The sequence below is a fragment of the Peromyscus californicus genome, unplaced genomic scaffold, assembly GCF_007827085.1.
Source record: "Peromyscus californicus insignis strain IS unplaced genomic scaffold, ASM782708v3 Scaffold_23__1_contigs__length_62951481, whole genome shotgun sequence".
Classification (NCBI taxonomy): Eukaryota; Metazoa; Chordata; class Mammalia; order Rodentia; family Cricetidae; genus Peromyscus; species Peromyscus californicus.
This window is the reverse complement of record NW_026294534.1, coordinates 26,627,736-26,641,079: the sequence shown is the minus strand read 5'-3', so window position 1 is coordinate 26,641,079 and position 13,344 is coordinate 26,627,736. Positions and strand designations below refer to the sequence as shown.

The 13,344-nt window shown below is 40.1% G+C and overlaps 1 protein-coding gene across 1 annotated transcript in view; it reads left to right on the top strand.

Annotated features, from left to right (window-relative positions):
• The window catches only part of Tnks (tankyrase), a 148,886-nt gene that overhangs the window by 95,807 nt on the left and 39,735 nt on the right, over positions 1–13,344 (top strand). The window contains exons 6-11 of the mRNA XM_052752011.1: positions 1,854–1,948; positions 3,449–3,515; positions 3,802–3,988; positions 9,108–9,229; positions 10,657–10,748; positions 11,112–11,190. Of these exons, the coding sequence (XP_052607971.1) occupies positions 1,854–1,948; positions 3,449–3,515; positions 3,802–3,988; positions 9,108–9,229; positions 10,657–10,748; positions 11,112–11,190 (642 nt within the window). The remainder of the gene's footprint in view (positions 1–1,853; positions 1,949–3,448; positions 3,516–3,801; positions 3,989–9,107; positions 9,230–10,656; positions 10,749–11,111; positions 11,191–13,344) is intronic.

Here is a 13,344-nt window from a genome sequence, read left to right as displayed (position 1 = left end):
AGCCCCACTGAATCCTCATCTTAAAGAAAATAAACAGCTCTCAGGTGCCTTACACCAGCACTTCACAGTTGTGGTTTTAGTCCTCCCTAGGAAATACATCGAATAGCACACATGCCCGTGGTGAAATGTCAGGGTCTGACTGTCTTAGTTTGTTCCTGCTGCTGTGATAAAATGGCCTGAGAAATGCAGCATAGGTGAGAAAGGGTTTCATTTAGCTCACAGTTCCAGGGTACAGCCCTTCGTTGTGAGGTCAGGACAGCTCGTGCAGAATGATTGTATGCATGTCCATGCTCAACTGTTCTCTCCATCACACCAGTCCAGGTCCCTGCTGATGAGAATGATGCCACCCACATTCAGAGCATATCATAAAATGGTACCATAACATGTGGGAGCCCTTTCAGTTCATTAACCTAGCCCCCAGTTCTGTCCATTACCACCTTGCCTCTGCTTCCTTCTGTCATGGTTCAATGCAAACCGGACACTATCATATTTCTCACTGTCTACTTGAGTCAAGTTACCAGGGCCACCAGTTCTTAAAAGCTTTTGAAATTCCTTAACTCCATTTTTTTTTTTTTTTTACAGCCAATTTATTTCAGGCATCCTCTCATTTTTTACCTGATCAGTTACAGAGCCTCCTAATTTATAAATGTTTCAACCGTTTATAAACTAAGCATATCACCACTTTTGAAGCATCATAATTTTACTCAAAGAATTTCTTAAAAATCTAAAAAGTAGGAAACTGACTTTTCTTGAATTTTGACTGTTTACATAAACTATTAAAATTAGTGTATATATTGTCATTTGGAGATTTGTTCAATTTTGGAAATGGGAAGTATTGAATCAACTATGAACAAATAAAGTTTGTAAAGGGCATTATAAAAAAGGAAAATCTTTTTTGCTCATAGTCAATTCAATTGCCACCTTTCCCACAAAATATTAAATGTCAGCTTTGCCAGATAACAGCTTTGCTGGCTTACTGAGCAGCCGTCCGCAGCAGTATGTCTCTGGAGGGAGCTTCCCATCAGAAGCCGTGTATAGTGGGCAGCCAGTGGAGATGCTACAAGTCCCAGGGAATGGATGAAGTGTACTGTCTGTTTGGTTTCCACTAGAGCGTCTTCAAAGAGTTCTTCAGGGATGCTCCTCAGTCTTTCCCATTAAAGTTTGAAAGTTAGATTCTTACATTTCCAGTTACTGGGATTAGGACCTTTACTTAGCATAAGTAAGAGTGGTTCATGCTGGAAAAGAAGAGAGAAGCAGCACAGGGCTTGCAGGGTAGAGCTTGATTATTGGAGCCCTTGAGGCCCAGTGAGGGACATAGATGGGGTCTGTTAGCTATTCCGTGCTGCTATAAACAGATGCCGAGGAATGTATAAAGAGAAGCATGTTTGGTTTGTAACTCTGTGACTGGAAGATCCAGATGGCATGATGCCAGCGTCTGGCATGGGCCCCTTGCTGCATCATGCAGGAGTGAGTAAGTGTGTGTGACAGGGAAGGGAAGGAGGCCAGGAGGAGAGGTCATGTAGGGGGAGAACAAGAGAGCAAGCCAAAGCGGGACTTGCTTCTCGAAAGCTCCCTTTATAATACCAGCCCAGTGCCTCCAGAGCCCTAACTCACCTCCTGAGAAAAGCAGTCCCCTCACTTGAAGGCCCTACACCTGGGCACTGTCACTGTGGTGACAGGAGTTTTGATGTGGACAGACCAGAATCAAGCCTTGCAGATAACGCTGGAGATGGAGTTCTCTCTCTAGGAAGGGGGATCATCCCTTGTGTGGTTATAAGCTGAGTGGGGACCAAGGCCATCTTTACAAAAGCAAACCTGAAGAGGTGACGCGCTCTTCTTCTTCTTTTTTTCAGTCTACTCCATTGCACCTGGCAGCAGGCTACAACAGAGTTCGGATAGTTCAGCTGCTTCTGCAGCACGGTGCTGATGTCCATGCAAAAGACAAAGGGTAGGTGCAGCCATTTCTGCCTTTTGAGGATTTCATGGATGGATGATTATGCTGTTTTCATCATTTGATAGTCTGAAGGTTTTAGCTCATTAAGAATGTTCATTGGGGCTGGAGAGACTGGGGTTTCATTCCTAGCACCCAGAGGGCTGCTCACACCTATGTCTAACTCCCATTTCACAGGACTCAGTGCCCTCTTCTGGCATCTGTGGACACCAGGTACATAAACATGCGATACAGACATACATGTAGGGCAAACACCATACATGTAGAATAATAATAAATTTAAAATAATGTTCTCTGGTTTGATCTCAGGTCGTATTTTATGTACGTACTATAGACTTCTCACAATCATTTGTTAGACCAATTTAATTTTATTGCGATTCTATTTGAAATTATTTTTCACAGTTATCATTTTCATCTCTTAAATTGCATTTCAGAAAGATTTAAAAATACTGAAAATTGTGATTATCTAGTATAGTAGCTAGTAAGAGAATTTCCTCTTATTAATAAACTATAATAATGAGTAAATGATTTTTTAATTTAGTTGTTTTTTTAATCCACTTAAACTAATTCAATCTAGATGGTCCTTATAAACATTGGTACAGGAAGTAATGGATAGGAAACAAAAAATGTGTCGTTTTCTTTATGAATTGATAAATATTGGAAGCTTACCAATTTCCTTCTAGTTTCCAATGATCTGTGGACATTTGTTTTCTGTCCTATACAAAAAGCTAACATTTCTCATATTCTGGCCTTAAGATGTCAAGGATAATTGACCCTACCCAGGTGAGGCAGATCATGTTAGGCTTCTGTGATTGACAGCGTAAAGAAGAAATGCCCTAGAGGGAGACTTCTTTCATTCAGCTCACATTTGTGTCCGGAAGCATAGAAATGAACTCGGTACTTGAGACAGTTAAAAGAAGGAGAATCCATCCATTTCAGATCTGCCCCTTTCCATGCTGTCTGTCTCTTGTTGTCAAGTTTTGTGCCTCCTGTGACTCGTGTGTCCCGGGAGAGAAGGGCACAAGTGCCTGGCGCCCTGGTATACCTGTTTTATTGTGCATATCTGAAAACAGATGGGTGAAGAACAGGCAGTCGTCCAGAAGCACACAGCAGGAGAAGGTGGCTTCTAACCTCACTTAGAAAGGGTACTCTGATAGGAGAGTTTGGGTATTTAATTCTTATTCTGAGAAGTAGTACAAAAGTGGATTGAAGTAGGACTATTTCGGTTCCCTGCCAGTCACTGTGCCTGTTACATACTGATAATTGTTTACTAATGCATTGGTCTTTCCTTTAATTCTTCTGATGGGTAGTTTTTATTATTTTCATGGATCATGCATAAAGATCACAAGATAAATACTACAGGTGTGATATAAGCTGTGCTTTGAGTTCTTTCCATAAATTCTTAAAAAATAGAATTTATTAGATTTTTTTTTTTTAGCAGTTCACAACCAAATGGCTGTTTGGAATTTTAGTGTTTTAATTTCCTCTTTTCTTTAGCGGACTCGTACCTCTTCATAATGCATGCTCATATGGACACTATGAGGTCACAGAACTGCTGTTAAAGGTAAGAGAAATCCAGAATATGGAATAGTATTGGCTTGATTTTTGTTTTTTTAGCTTGTTGATACTTTGTGGATTTTTTTTAACAAGTCATGTTATGACAGTAAGATAATGTATAAAAATATTTCCACTGTTTAGAAACTTTGAACATTCAACTAAAACTGTTTTTTAAACGCTGGATTTAAAACAATTGTATTCTGAAGGTTATAGCTGACGTTTTCAGTGAAATGCTTTTTCTGGGTTAGCTCCCCCGTGGAGATGGTTACTAATGTCGGGCTTTTCTGATGCAGCATGGAGCTTGTGTTAACGCTATGGATCTGTGGCAGTTCACTCCACTCCATGAAGCTGCTTCCAAGAACCGTGTAGAAGTCTGTTCTTTGTTACTTAGCCACGGTGCTGATCCGACCTTGGTCAACTGCCACGGCAAAAGTGCTGTCGATATGGCCCCAACTCCTGAGCTCCGGGAAAGACTGACTTGTGAGTGTTTGTGTGCCCATTGTGGCTAGCCATAGTGAGAATATCTCAGTTCTGCTTCATTACCCCAGCTGTTTTCCAACTAGACGACGTTCTCCCCTTCTAACATGTGTATGGGTTTATCATAGTCGTTTCTAATCATATGCCTTGCTTCATGTATTCCACAAGAGCTTTTAACGTGCGCACACACACGTTATACATACAGCACATACACTATACATAATACATACATACATACATACACGAAGATGTGATTTGTTTGTTTGTTTGTTTTTTGAGACATGGTTTCTCTGTGTAGCTTTGCGCCTTTCCTGGAACTCACTCTGTAGCCCAGGCTGGCCTTGAACTCACAGAGATCCACCTACCTCTGCCTCCCAAGTGCTGGGATTAAAGGCGTGTGCCACCACCGCCCAGCGAAGATGTGATTTTTAAAGCCCGAGTCTAGTTAGTTCCTCGAGGCTTCTGTTTATGTTTTGTTTTGTTTTGTGGTGTTTTGCTATGGGGTCTTGGGGGTTTTGTTTTTTGGGGGTTTGTTGTTATTTTGTTTTGTTTTGTTTTGACAACTAAAGGGTGAGGTCCATCAGCAACTATTTACTGAATATAGTTTTCCTGTGTGACAGACATTAGAAATACAGCAGTATACAAACCGAAACAAAAGGCTCTGGGCTCACAGAACTTACATATTTCTGCCACTGGTAATTAAAGGTGATGCTGAACATTAACTGTCCATCTCCAGAAAGTTATGCAGTCATAGTTTTAGTCACATGTGAGTGTTATGGCCCAGACTTAGGTGAGTGATTTGATGGACATAATCTTCATAACTATTAATATGTATTATATAGGTGTATATATATTTAAGGAAACTGCAAGTAGTTTTAGGTATGCAGAAAGTTTATATAGCTAGCACAGAAAATTCTCACCTACAGCATATCTCGGTTCCTGTGTTACTGACATTTTACATTAGTGGGGCCCATTTATCACAGTTAATAATAACCCGGCGTGGACACGTGGTTAACTGAAGGCCACACTAACTAGATGGCCTTGGTTTTGCCTAGAGTCCCCTTTCCATTGGGTTCTCATTCAGGTTGTCACACTGTGTCGTGTTACAGCTGGACTGACATGTATGCAGTTCTCCATGCGGGCATTGGAGATTTGAAGTAGGCTAGGTATCTCCCACCTAACTTGAACTGCCTGTGGTCTGCCTTCAACCTTGTGTGTAGGAGACTAAGAGTCAGAAACCACGGAAGAAAGTCTTTACTGGGCGACACCTCAAGAAAGAGTGCTCACAATGACACTCGTGCCATTTATCGTGAAGCAACGTTTCAGCTAGTTTTTATGAAAAGAGTAAATTTCCTAAAATTGTAATCAGGTATAGAAATTGAAATTTATTGTATTCATGTAGTCAGAGTAGTGACTTCATCAAGTGTGAGCCCAGTTATGACTGGGGAACACCTTTGTTGTCGCCTTGTAGAACTGTACACTCACTCACTCACTCACTCACTCACTCACTCACTCACTCACTCACGCCATGCTGTAGTGGATTATATAGTTATTTTCTGTGTATTCCAGCTTCCTTAGAAAAATGTAAGCTTGTAGGAAAAGGGCAACCTTTGGACACCTGTTCTATATCCCTGGTGTCTTAGTGAGGCATCTGGGTCATGTCTCTGTCTAACCCCAGCCTAGAGTAGTTCTTGTGTATGCTGTATGTTCAGCAACGTCAGCCAACTGAATTTGACTCTACTCAGAGTTGATAGTTCTGTTTTCTAATTTACTTTTTTTAGTTTATGTGATGGCTCATATTTATCCCTACGTCGTCATTGCCCCTTTATTCCGCTCTTATTAGGAGTCTAGACAGTCTGTTTGATTAGGTTGTCTTAGTCTATTGTAGACCTCAGCATTCACCTAAGTTTGTGTAGCTTTTTACAGGGAGCAGTTTCTTTGCTGTTTTCAACCTTCTCGATAGGAGTTTTCGTTAAATAAGATTCTACCGAGACTTATGTGGAGGGAAGAACTTAGGGATCTGCTGTAGCTGCAGTTTTCAGTGCCCCGTTTACTGCTGTGTAGCTGGCGTTCACATTACGAATTTGTTAAAGGAAATAATACAGGAGGCTTGAGAGTGGTTGAGAGTACTCGCTATGCACCCTGAGGAACTGAATTTGGATCTCAGTGCTCCCAGAGCAAGGTGAGCATATTTTACATGTGCCTGTAATCCCTACCTCAGAGGATCAGGACGCTTTCATCTGGCCTCCACACATACCCCACACACACACCCCAAAGAAGTTTATACAGGAAAAAAATAATCTTTACACCATGCCATTATTACAACCACATCATTCTGCATACTTACCTCCTTTCTTGATTTTTATTTATTCTTTTTGTAAAGCCAAATAAATGAGATAGCTTGAATTTCATTCTTATTTTAAGATCTATTTAGAAAGGCAAACTTTTAAATTTTATAACGAAAATTATCAGGTTTCTGGGTTAGTGTCATTGGTAGTTGTAACATCTTTTAAACTGTATGTCTTTGATATTCTAAAAACAAACACCTGGCATGGGGTGGGGTAGAGGGAATGGTCCAGAAGTTCAAAGTGCTTCTGGCTCATGCAGAGGACCCAGATTGGGTTCCCAGCACCCATGTGGGACTGTTCACAACTGTGAAGTGGCTCACAACCACCTGTGACCCCAGCTCCAATATCTCTGGTCTCCATGAGCGTCCCACACAAGTGCACATACCTACACACGGACACAGACACACATAATTAAAAATAGTAATAACAATAAAACTTTAAAAATAAGTTTTTGTTACCTTTGCATTTAAAATTTTAGAACAATTACATAGTTGATAGGCATTCCACTTCCTGGATTGTTGCCTTTTAATCATAATGATTCCTCAATAAAATATTTTAAATTTCAAAATTAATTTGGTCAGAGATCTTACAGTTTTTCTAAGAGCAAAGATAAGGAATGTTTTCTGTAAGAAATATTATGCATGGCTTTAATTTTATTACTGTGCCATAGTTCTTTCTTCCCTTGGTACTCCGGTGGTGCAATTTACACTTCCATACATTTGCTGTTTTCTTCTGAGCCACCATTCCTTACTATACAGTAGAAAAAGGCCACACTGCCTGTGTCACGCTGCTGTTGATAGGCTGCTTGTCGTTCAAGATGGCGTCACCTGCCTTGGGCTTCAGTTCTCTCCGCTCACGCCAGCCAAGCTCTCCAGTTCATTTGCTGTCCCTTCTGAAGGCACCCACTCCTTTGTAGTTGTCAGGACCCTGCCCTTTCACTCTGCCTGTAGTTCCCTGGCTTCAGTAGTCCTGTTTAGAGCATTGTTTAATGTTTATTTATTATGTATACGGTGCTCTGTCTGCATGTGTGCATGTCTGCCTGAAGGCCAGAAGAGGGCACCAGACTCATTACAGATGGTTGGGAGCCACGGTTGCTGGGAACTGAACTCAGGTCCTCTAGAAGAGCAGCCAGTGCTCCTAACCACGGAGCCATCTCTCCAGCCCCCCTACTTAGAGTATTAAAATCAAAACATCTAATTTTGCTATTGATATTGACTGGTTTACTTTATTCATCTCAGTTAACTTTGTGTTTTGTTCCAGAAGTTTTAAAGTCTCACACTGAGAAATTTAACAATGTTAAAGAACCATAAAATAGGGCTGCAAGATGGCTCAGCCAGTAAAAGCCCTTACCACACAAACCTGATGATGTGAGTTTGATTCCTCAGAACCCACTTTGGACAAAGAAAATCAACTCCTAAAAGTTATCCTCTGACCTCTGCACATACCCTGTAGCGCGCGCGCGCGCGCGCACACACACACACACACACACACACACACACACACACACACACACACTTTTTTTAAAAAAGGAAATGTTAAATAAAAGGTCATCTAGAAATGATTTATTTCCTGAACTAACACAACTTATTAATAACAACTAATATTTATTGAGAACCTACTATGTGCCAAACTCTGTACTAAATGATAAGGACTGTGAAGAGTAAATATTACAATGGTACTAAGTTATTACAACTGCTGTGGTCCTAACTGTAAGTATTCAGTGAAGGCAGATAGGGAGGCATGTCCAAAGTGTCTAAACGGAGGCCTTCAATAGTGACTGGTGGTTCATACGGCACGTGATGTATTTGAGTAGATGTCTGTGTACATTTCTCAGTCTTTTGAGAGAGAGGAATGTGGTGAGGTCCTCACAAGAAAGAAGAAACAGCACAGTATCATGTAGATGCATAGGTCCAGACATTAGAACAGCTGAAATGGTTATGTATTAGTTTCAAACTTCATTTGTGTATTTTTGGAACAGTTTTCAGCTTTGTTAATAAAATTGTATAAAATAAAACTAAATTTGTAACATAGAAAATAAAAATCTAAAGTTATTCTTATGTAGTTATTGTTCTTTGAAAATTTTCAAATTCTGGCAGTTCTCAAACATTTCAGTTCTGTGTCAAGAGTAAGTGCTGTTAATATTTTGACTATTTCTCTAAATACCATTTTCTGATCTGTGACTTCCATTTAGTTCTGATGGCGGCGGGACAGCAAGAACAGTAACAGTGTAAGAAACAGGCTCCTCCTGTCTCTTCTCCTTGACACTGTGTAAGGTCTCTGTTCTGTGTAAGAGCTGAACAGCACTCCAGTGTGTGTTCACAATGATTTGGCTGCCCACATAACCGCCTTAGTATGTGACTTGCCATCAGCTCTGAGAATATGAAAGGCTCATTTCACAGTATTTATATTTCCAAACTTTTCCTTAACCTATACCTGCATTCTTTATATCATCATGATTTTATATTACTATTTGAAGTAAAATAGAGATGTATGCAAAGTCAGTAATTTTCCTACTTACAGTTTTGATTTTTGTGTGTGTGTATGTGTATTTTTATATGTATTGGCCTTTTGAGACAGTCTCGTACAAGCTGGCCTCAGACTCACTTTGCAGGCCAGTCTAGCCTTTAATTTGTGCTCTTCCTGCCTCAGCCTTCCAAATGCTGGGACTGTAGGTGTGCAAATTATACCTTCCAGTGTTGATTATAACTTTTGAAACTATATGTCATTTTTATTTAATAACTATTTTTATTTAATAACTATTATTTCATTGGCAGATGAATTTAAAGGCCATTCTTTACTACAAGCAGCCAGAGAAGCAGACCTGGCAAAAGTTAAGAAAACCCTTGCTTTGGAAATCATTAACTTCAAGCAGCCGCAGTCTCATGAAACAGCACTGGTAAGAGGGCATTACCCATACATCCCTGGTCGGTAACAGTGGGCACCATTAAATAATGCTTTCAGTTCAGAAACCTGAAAGTGCCCTACTCTCTGAAATGCCAGCAATTTGCATTTTAATGGTGGCTGTACTGATTTTTAACTTGGGTTTGCTCATGATTCTTTGTGGGTGAGGGATTAGATATTTGCTCAGCCGTGATTTTAGACTTGTTCTGTCTCTGTATCCACCCAAGCTTATTGTGACAAATTACTTTTGTGCTCAATGCTTTCATTATAATGCAAAATGTGAGCTGATAGGATCTTTTCTTTAGGAGTATGCTTACTAGATAAATATTATCTGTTTTCTCTAGAAAATATGGTGTCATAGATATTTGCATCATCCTCTGGAGTAATTGCATTCAAATAATGGATTATGTTCATGTGAGGAAATAGTACACCTGAACTTTCTGTTCCTGGATGTATAAATTACCTTTAAAATTATCCTTTTTTTTTCCTCCTAGTACTCTCTCAGAAAGATTCACTTATTTTTATGTCATTAGATACATTTAGGCACAGGTGTTGGTCTGGTTAGTGTATGCCCCTAACTTCAAAATTTAAGCATATGTGGTTTTTATAGCATAGACTGTTAAATATGCTTCATTTAACTTCCTTAAACCTATGTGGCTCAGAAAGGTCATTTAGCCCATTCTGTTGAAAACACTGTTAAAAGATTAACCAAATTGAAATGGACCAACTTAAATTTAAAACCATCAACCCCAGTTCAAATAGCTTCAGTCTACACAGTGCTAAGCCAGGAGGTTAAGAGTCACAGAGCATAATCCCCAGCCTTAAGGAACTCACTCGGCTGTTCTGGGGTAGTTACTCTACTCACTTGTGAGCAGTTTTCGTTTTTAAAATGTTAATACAATCATTGATGCAAAATGGAGCAAAATACAAAAGTTACATAACTATGAGGATAAAATGTGAAGTTCCTGAGACTATTACTTCCTTTAAATTGCTTTAAGGTCACATGTTTTCACCAATGACTGAGCAAATCAGCTTATCCTCTCAATGGAGTAATGAAGAAACCCTGACTTTTGTGGCTGATAGACCAATAAGGGTTTGAGTCATTTAATATAGATTTCCACAGCTTTGAAAAAGCAGTGTTCTAATGCCTTCAATGGAATATATGCTTAGTAGTGTTTATTGACTAAAGAAAAAGAAATGAAGTCTCTTAATGCTTAATTGAGAATATAATTTCGCTTGGTTTGCACTCCCAATGTGTTTAAAGGGAATATTGACCATCTCCATAGAGTAAAATGCATCATTATGCCATGCTACATTTTGAGATTACAGTGTTCCAAATAGCTCCCAGCTGCAGTTTCGTTCAGGAGTCCCCGTTTAAATACAAGTCTGCTCTTCTTAAACTGACTTTTGTTTGTGTTGCAGCACTGTGCTGTGGCCTCCTTGCATCCCAAACGAAAGCAAGTGGCAGAGCTGCTACTAAGGAAAGGAGCCAATGTCAATGAAAAAAACAAGGAGTAAGTGTCCTTACAGAAGAGCTGCCCAGCCCTTTCCTTCTCGTTCGTTTGACTGATGTGTAATGTGCTGCGGAACGTAACTTGATCGTTTTCAGCCCCACCACCGCCCACTCCACTCCCTGCCACTGTGGACCCCGTCTACCTCACAGGTCCCCTTCCTAGATTCATGTCTTCTTCTTGGCCTGGTTTGGTTTGCTTTTCTCTGACTCACTAAGTCTAATTAGGGTTACTTGAATGAGCATAGGCAACTTAGCAGTGGACACACCACTGAAGAAAATGCCTGCTTTCTGTCAGCAGCTGTTAGCTTCTGGGAGTTGTCACAGTAGAAGTTACCAAAGTCTCTTTCCCTTTTCTCCTTCCCAGTTTCATGACTCCTTTGCATGTCGCAGCGGAAAGAGCTCATAATGACGTCATGGAAGTTCTGCATAAGCATGGAGCAAAGGTAAGCCCAAACTCAGTGTGCGGCAGCCGGCTGCTCTCAATACTTGAGTCCCCAAGAAATTCCTCCTCATCAGGAAGAACAGTTAGGTGGTTCCTGGGTTTTGTCTTTAAAGCCATAGGTTGTCTTATGAAGTTGATTAATTTTTTTTTTCTGATAAAATGTTTCTTTGTCCTTTCTTCTGATCTCCTAGAAAGCACTAGGCAGCTGACATGAGTCTTCTGAAATACAGTTCAGCTCTATATTTGTGTTGGTTACTTTCTCATCCCTGTGATCAAACACCTGGCAGAAACAACTCCGGAATGATTTTGCTCATGATCTTAGAAGGTTTCGTTTGTGGTCACTTGGCCCTGTGCAGTTGGGCAGAAAGCTATGATGGTGGAAGCATGTGGCATAGGAGTGGTGGTCACTCTGTAGATGGCAGGAAGCAGAAAGCAGGATAGCACAGGACCAGGAATAAGCCATCTTAAAAGATCCACCCCCAGTACCTGTGTCATCCAACCACGTCCCATCTTCTCAGAAACTCTCCGAATAGTGCCATTGTCTGGGAACCACACCCCCAACATGAGCCTTGTTGGGGGACACTTCATATCAAAACTACAAAAACAGGCAGAGAGGTAACTCAGTAGGCAAGAGTACTTGATACTCTTGGAAAAGACCCAAGGTCAGTACCCAGCATCCACATCAGACAGCTCACAGCCATCAGTAACTCCAGCTACAGGGGATCCAGCATCCTCCTGGGGACATACACACACGCAGCATATATCCACACATACCCACACAGATATACACATACACATAAGTAAAAATAAGACACTTTTAAAACATGGAAATGTACATTATGGGGGGGGATTTATTTTTGTGGTGCTATAGATTGAATCTGGGGTCTCACATTCTAGATAAGTGCTCTACCACTCAGCTGGGTTCCCAGCAACCTATACCATTTTTAAGTTAATATTAGAATCCATACAATGATACAGTCAACTTTCTTTTTCAGGTTTATTTTTATTGTATGTGTAGGAGTAACGCAGGAACCTGAAATGCAGGAACTGGAGCTGAGGTCATGGAGGAATGCTGCTTACTGACTTGTTCTCCATGCCTTGCTCAGCTTGCATTTTTATACAGCTCAGAACTACTTGCCCCAAGTGGCACCATGCACAATGAGCACAATGCCTCCTAAAATAATTATTAATCAGGAAAATGCCCCAAAGCCTGCCCACAGGCCCATCTTAACTGAAGGTCCTTCTTCCCAGATGATGTTAACTTTTGACAACCCCCCCCCACACACACACACAAACTAATCAGCATACCCACCCATCATAACTTCATAATTTAAAAAACCATTAAAACACAATCTTCTAACCTATTTATAATTATTTCCTGTTTGGTATTTAGGTGGTTTTTGTAAGAACATAAGGAAAGATGAAATTTGACTATCAGATTTTTTAGTGAAAACTTCAGTTTAATTACATAATCACATTACAAGTAAAAACATTATTTAGTAAATGTAGTTAATATATTTCTTTGATGAGTTCCACATGTGTATGAAATCTCTTCCATTAGTAATAGCTGATGAAACCAAGTATCACAGCTAAGCAGTGACCAGACCCTCAATCCCTACATCATGATTCTTTGTAAGATGAAAAGATTTAGGGGCTGGAGAGATGGCTCATCTCTGGCAGAGGATCTGAGTTCCATTCTTAGCACCCATGTTGAGCATTTCACAGCTTCCTGTACCTCCAGCTCCAGGAAGCCTCTGACCTCCATGCTACCTACACCCATATGCACATTCCCATACAGAGACACGTAACACACCTCAATTGAAAAACTTCTTTCCATTTTAATTATCCTTCCTGCCTTTTGCTTTTCCCCTTGCATTACATAAGCCTCAGATTTGTTTGTAGTGTTTTAGTATTACACTACTTGATTATACTTTTACAAGTGAATAGGATTATATGTTCTCATTTACAGTGCATGTGATCCAAAATTTTGCTTTAAAAGGACATTTGGTGTTTTTTTTTTTATTAAGATCAAGATGAGTTAGAATTAAAGAGAAGTTGCACAAATTTCTTACATACTTTGTAGCTACAACTATGGTATTGTTATATAAACAACATGTTATGTCAAGCAGAAATAACAATAACCTAAGTGGGCTTT